General features: G+C 38.2%; 1 protein-coding gene across 1 annotated transcript in view; it reads left to right on the forward strand.

Annotated features, from left to right (window-relative positions):
* AQR (aquarius intron-binding spliceosomal factor) overlaps window positions 1-6719 on the forward strand; it is a 123279-nt gene that overhangs the window by 41698 nt on the left and 74862 nt on the right. Inside the window, exons 13-14 of the mRNA XM_011932722.1 lie at window positions 488-601; window positions 4059-4162. Coding sequence (XP_011788112.1) covers window positions 488-601; window positions 4059-4162 — 218 coding nt within the window. The remainder of the gene's footprint in view (window positions 1-487; window positions 602-4058; window positions 4163-6719) is intronic.

Below are 6719 nucleotides of genomic sequence, written 5' to 3' on the forward strand. Positions count from 1 at the left end.
TCCTGGGCGACAAAGCTAGATTCTGACTCAAAAAAAAAAAAAAAGCAGCATATAAAAAAGTATCTCCAATTATGAATTGCAAAACCTGTAGTAAGAGACCTCAGGAGTTCCCTCTGGTGCTATAGCTTTGTAAGTTTTCAGTGATGTAGATAGATAAGATGGATTTTGTTTGTTTCATTAAAATGCTGGGCTTCTTTAGATTACGTCCTTAATGTCTCTTAAGTATTGGGATTGCAGTATAAGTTTTTCTTTGCAGAAGTAGATCATGTATATGAAATAGACTTAACAATTTATTCACATACTCCATTTTCACGTAACTAAAACATTTTTAGTTGGATATGTTCTAAAATCTTTTTTGTAATGTTTACATTCCTGAGTTTTTCAGCACCTCTGAGAAACTGTGTGAACCTGTTTATTATTTTAAATAGTATTGTGCTTTCTTGCCCTTATGTTCATATGATTTATACATTTAAATGTGTTTCTTCAGCTTTTGGACATGCTTAAATTCTATACTGGTTTTGAAATTAATGACCAAACTGGAAATGCTCTGACAGAGAATGAGATGACCACAATTCACTATGATAGAATTACATCTCTACAGGTAATGAAAATACATTATAGACTTTGTGAATGCTCCATAAGGTTTTGTCATACTACAATTTAGGTTTTTTATAGGTACAGATTGAAAACGATGTTAATTTAATAGTGTTTTTATATTCAGTATTTTTAATGTTTCTTTTTCCGATGAATTCTTTAAAAATAAGACTTTCTTTTATAACCTGTCTAAATTCTGTGAATCAGCATACTGGTATTTGCTACTCGGAAATATTAGTTACTGGGCCAGTTTGGCACATTTAAATATTAGCTCTGCTGTCAGTTTTATTTTATTAAAGAGTATTTCAACATATGGCAGGGGGTGTGTAAGCATTTTGCATATTTTTTTTTTTTTTTGAGACGGAGTCTCGCTCTGCCGCCCAGGCTGGAGTGCAGTGGCCGGATCTCAGCTCACTGCAAGCTCTGCCTCCCGGGTTTACGCCATTCTCCTGCCTCAGCCTCCCGAGTAGCTGGGACTACAGGCGCCCGCCACATCGCCCGGCTAGTTTTTTGTATTTTTAGTAGAGACGGGGTTTCACCGTGTTAGCCAGGATGGTCTCGATCTCCAAACCTCATGATCTGCCCGTCTCGGCCTCCCAAAGTGCTGGGATTACAGGCTTGAGCCACCGCGCCCGGCACATTTTGCACATTTTTAAGATGAACACATATGATGGGAGCAAAGTTTACCAGTGTAGTTCAGATACGCCCAAAAAAGTATCTTCATTTGTTTTCTATTGCTGGTCTTATCTTGTTCTTGAGCTTCAGTTTCTCTGATGGTAGAAGGAACTTCTATTTGTCAGTTTAAAATAATCCAGCTATTTCTGTTTAAAGTAATCCAACTATTTCTGTTTTAAAGAGTCTTTTGTTGGGGGTAAAGATTCAGTTCGAACTCTTTTGTAATCAAGTTAGCTATCTCTTAAGAGATCTCTCTTCTCCAAAGCTGGAGGCATCATGCTACCTGACTTCAAACTATATACTACAAGGCTACAGTAACCAAAACAGCTTGGTACTGGTACCAAAACAGACATATAGACCAGCGGAGCAGAACAGAGACCTCAGAAATAACACCACATATCTACAACCATCTGATCTTTGACAAACATGACAAAAACAAGCAATGGGGAAAGGATCTCCTATTCAGTAAATGGTACTGGGAAAACTGGCTAGCCACATGCAGAAAAGTGAAACTGGACCCCTTCCTTGCAGCTTGTACAAAAATTAACTCAAGGTGAATTAAAGACTTAAAAGTAAAACCCAAAACCATGAAAACCCTACAAGAAAACCTAGGCGATACCATTCAGGACATAGGCATGGGCAAAGACTTTATGACAAAAACGCCAAAAGCAATTGCAGCAAAAGCCAAAATTGGCAAATGGGATCTAGTTAAACTAAAGAGCTTCTGCACAGCTGAAGAAACTATCATCAGAGTAAACAGGCAACCTACAGAATGGGAGAAAATTTTTGGAATCTATCCATCTGACAAAGGTCTAATATCCAGAATTTATAAGGAACTAAACATATTTACAAGAAAAAGACAACCCCATCAAAAAGTGGGCAACGTGTATGAGATGACCACAATTCACTTCTCAAAAGAAGACATTTATGTGGCCAACGAATGTATGAAGAAAGATTCAACATCACTGATCATCAGAGAAATGCAAATCAAAACCACAATGAGATATCATACCATCTCACACCAGTCAGAATGGCAATTATTAAAAACTCTGGAAACAATAGATGCTGGCAAGCATTGTGTGTAGTAATAGATGCTGGCAAGGCTGCAGAGAAATAGGAACGCTTTTACACTGTTGGTGGGAGTGTAAATTAGTTCAACCATTGTGGAAGACAGTGTGGTAATTCTTCAAGGATCTAGAACCAGAAATACCATATGACCCAGCAATCCCATTACTGGATATATACCCAAAAGAATATAAATCATTCTACTACAAAGCCATATGCACACTTATGTTTATTGCAGCACTATTTACAATAGCAAAGACATGGACCCGACCCAAATCCCCATCAATGATAGACTGGATAAAGAAAATGTGGCACATATATACAATGGAATACTATGCAGCCATCAAAAGGAATGAAATCATGTCCCTTGTGGGGACATGGATGAAACTGGAAGTCATCATCCTCAGCAAAGTAACACAGGAATGAAAAACCAAACACCGCATGTTCTCACTCATAAGCAGGAGTTGAACACTGAGAACACATGGACACAGAGAGGGGAACAGCACCCACCAGGACCTGTTGGGGATGGGAGTTGAGGGGAGGGAACTTAGAGGACAGGCCAATAGGTGCAGCAAACCACCATGGCACTTGTATACCTATGTAACAAACCTGCACATTTCCACATGTATCCCCCTTTTTTTTTTTTTTTAGAAGAAAAATAAATAAATAATGGTGTAAAAAGCGAAAAAAAATCTCAGTTATTTTTCTTTCCTACTAGGTATGTGGAGATACCAAAATAGCCTTATTGTTTTGAAAGAGGGATTAACTCAGATGTCTTTTCCTGCTTTTTTCACAGCGTTAGTGTTTTTGTCCTGTCTCTGCCCTTGAAATAACCACAGCTGGTGTGGCATGTCGTCTATTGTATTGATACAGGCAAGGCATCATTATTGCTTCCAAGGAACTTGGCTATTTCCCCTGTTGAGGAGGCCCCAACGTTGCCTGATGGTGCTAGCATTCTCCTGAGGACTGACTTGTTTATTTCCTTGCTTATACAATTCTTTTCTCATGCTTGGGTTGCAGAGTCATTTTGCCATTGTGTGTAGTAATCTCATAATCCCGTGGCAAGCTTGCTCCTGGCAACCTTGGCAACCTTCTGTGTCATCCACCATGGAACACATGAAAACTTCCGGATCTTTTCTGTGCCACATGGGCATCAAGGAAGACTAGGGATATTATTTCAATCACTCTGTCATCAAATCCCAAGGAAGACTAGGGATATTATCTCAGTCACTCTGTTGCAATGCTACTATTTCTGTTTTCTGACAGCTTACCCTATGTTGGTTGAGACTGCTACCCTGTGAGGTCTTTTCCCAGAATTCCAAACAAAAGTAAGGCACAAGCATAATGTTTTTGGTCTTTCCTTCAAGTTCTCTCTGCAGCCAGAGTTTCCCTTGGGACTTTCTTTTAGTCTTGTTAGACCAGTTCTTGATAATCAAGTGTGTATTTGTTTTTTTCTCCTCTTCAATCAATAAAGCTTGCCTTTGTGGCTATCTTCATATATATTGAAAATGCTTTTAGATGTCAAAAGCTGAACGCCGACTCTGTTTTTTACATTTCTGCTATGAAAGTTGCAGTTTTTTCTGTTTTTATTACATGCTTCTGTCTAATTAAGGTAGAGGTCACGTAAGAAAGAGAAATGCATTAATATTTTTATAAAATATTTTCATTCTTAGATGTTAATACGTAGACATTAATTATTAATATTTTTTGCTGTTATTTTCTAGAGAGCTGCTTTTGCACATTTTCCTGAACTCTATGATTTTGCCCTCTCAAACGTGGCAGAAGTAGATACTCGGGAGTCCTTGGTCAAGTTTTTTGGACCTCTTAGGTAAGACAACATGGAAAAACTATATATCCTTTTTTTGTATCATGCTGCCTCAATTTTACTTTTCTTTATTGCTTTTAATCATTTTGTAGTACTTTAGGTAATATTACTTGTTATTTCACTCTTCATTGACGTCTACAACTAGTGCTTCTCTCCAGCAATTTGGTGTCTTTGTCACTTATCCATGTTTGGTAAAGTTTCTATTTTTTGTGACGTATACACTTTTCTTAGATCTTAAATTTTTCTTAGAGTAGAATATAAAGCTGGTCATTTTCATCAATCAGATGACATATGACAAAAACCAATAAAGATTCATTATGTGTGATATTAGAGGTGTGACTTAGGAAAATTTTTGCATGTTTAAAATTTATAAAATTAGTAATATCCTCTGGCACTTAGCTATCTGCTAATATATCCTTTTGAAAATATGATAATAATGGCATACATTTGTTTTTTTTTTTTTTTTTTTTTTTTTGAGGCGGAGTCTCGCTCTGTCGCCCGGACTGGAGTGCAGTGGCCAGATCTCAGCTCACTGCAAGCTCCACCTCCCGGGTTTACGCCATTCTCCTGCCTCAGCCTCCCGAGTAGCTGGGACTACAGGCGCCCGCCACCTCGCCCGGCTAGTTTTTGTATTTTTAGTAGAGACGGGGTTTCACCGTGTTAGCCAGGATGGTCTCGATCTCCTGACCTCGTGATCCGCCCGTCTCGGCCTCCCAAAGTGCTGGGATTACAGGTTTGAGCCACCGCGCCCGGCCCATACATTTGTTTACTATGTGAAAGACATTCTGTTAAGTGTGTAAACAACTCTGAAAACTCCTACTAGAAGTAGGTACCATTTTACATAGAAGGTATCTGAGGCATAGAATAGTTAGGTAATTTGCCTAGGTTACACAGCAAGTAAGTGGCAGAGATACAAGTTAAACCCAGATAGTGTGATTTCCAAGCCCTGACTTTTAACTACTGTACTGTATCATTTCCCAGCTCTTAGGAGGAATTATGTTTAGTTCTTTGACTATTTAAAATGTAATCAACTGAGGTTGGTTTGGTTGTTCATTCTCATATGGGGATTTAATATAATTAATAACACATAGATTCATTTCATTCTTTTAAATAGCTACATAGAGTTCCATTAAACAGGACCACCATACTATTTTTTTAAAAGTTAATCTCCTATTGGCGAATCTTTTTTTTTTTTGGGGGACGGCGTCTTGTTCTGCCGCCCAGACTGGAGTACAGTGGTGTGATCTCAGCTCACTGCAACCTCCGCCTCCCAAGTTCAAGCGATTCTCCTGCCTCAGCCTCCCGAATAGCTGGGACTACAGGCACGTTCCACCATGCCCAGCTAATTTTTGCATTTTTAGTAGAGATGAGGTTTCACCATGTTGGCCAGGCTGGTCTCGAACTTCTGACCTCAGGTGATCCTGCATTAGCCTCCCAAAGAGCTGGGATTCCAGGCATGAGCCACCGCGCCTGGCCTCCTCTTGGTGAATCTTTAATTTTTAAGTTTTGGCTTTTACAAACAGTTCTGCAATGAGCGTCCTTTTCATACTGATTCCTAGAAGCAGAATGGCTGACTCAAATGGGACGTGTGTTTAAAATTTGTTACATATTGCTAAACTTCCTTCAGAAAAGACTATATCAGTTTACATTTAAACTAGCAGTGTATGAGGATTTGTTTTTCTCCCTACTAATGCTGGGTAAATTAGACTTTAATTTTTGCTATTTTTGTCTCGTTTTACTTTGCATTTCCCTGATCTTATTCGGGAAATTAAGCATTTTTCTGTTTTTTCTTGGCCATTTACATTTCTTCTGTAACCTTCTTATTTTCTTTTGCTATTTTGCATTTCATTGCTTGTCATCTTACTGATTTTAAAGAACTTTTAATATTTTTGGTCCTAATCCTTTGTCTAGTTTGTGTTGCATTTATTTTCTCTCAGTTTAACTTTGCTTCTAACATCTTTTGTCATTATGGATATTTTAAATTTTTAATGACAACTGTCAATCTTTTTAATAACTATATTAGGTGCTTTATGTAGAAGTCCTTCTCACCCTAAGGTTATAAAATGTTTTCCTTTATTTTTAAAATACTTTTATTGCCTTTTTTTTTTTTTTTTAACATTTAGCTTAGCTGCATAATTCATCTAGGGAATTTATTTTTGCCCGTAGAACTCCTTTACACTCTTAAAAATTATTGAGGATCCCAAAGAACATTTATGTGTATTATATTCATTATATTCACTACAGTAGAAATAAAAACTGGAACGATCTTAAATATTTATTAATTCATTTAAAAATATCAGTTGAAGCTGGGTGTGGTGGCTCATGCCTGTAATCCCAGCACTTTGGGAGGCTGAGGTTGGCGGATCACCTGAGGTCAGGAGTTCTAGACCAGCCTGGCAAACATGGTGAAACCCCATCTTACTAAAAATACAAAAATTAGCCAGGCGTGGTGGTGCATGCCTTTAATTCCAGCTACTTGGGAGGCTGGGGCAAGAGAATGGCTTGAACCTGGGAGGCGGAGGTTGCAGTGAGCCAAGATTGTGCCACTGCACTCCAGCCT

Source organism: Colobus angolensis, unplaced genomic scaffold (assembly GCF_000951035.1).
Source record: "Colobus angolensis palliatus isolate OR3802 unplaced genomic scaffold, Cang.pa_1.0 Scaffold97, whole genome shotgun sequence".
Lineage (NCBI taxonomy): Eukaryota > Metazoa > Chordata > Mammalia > Primates > Cercopithecidae > Colobus > Colobus angolensis.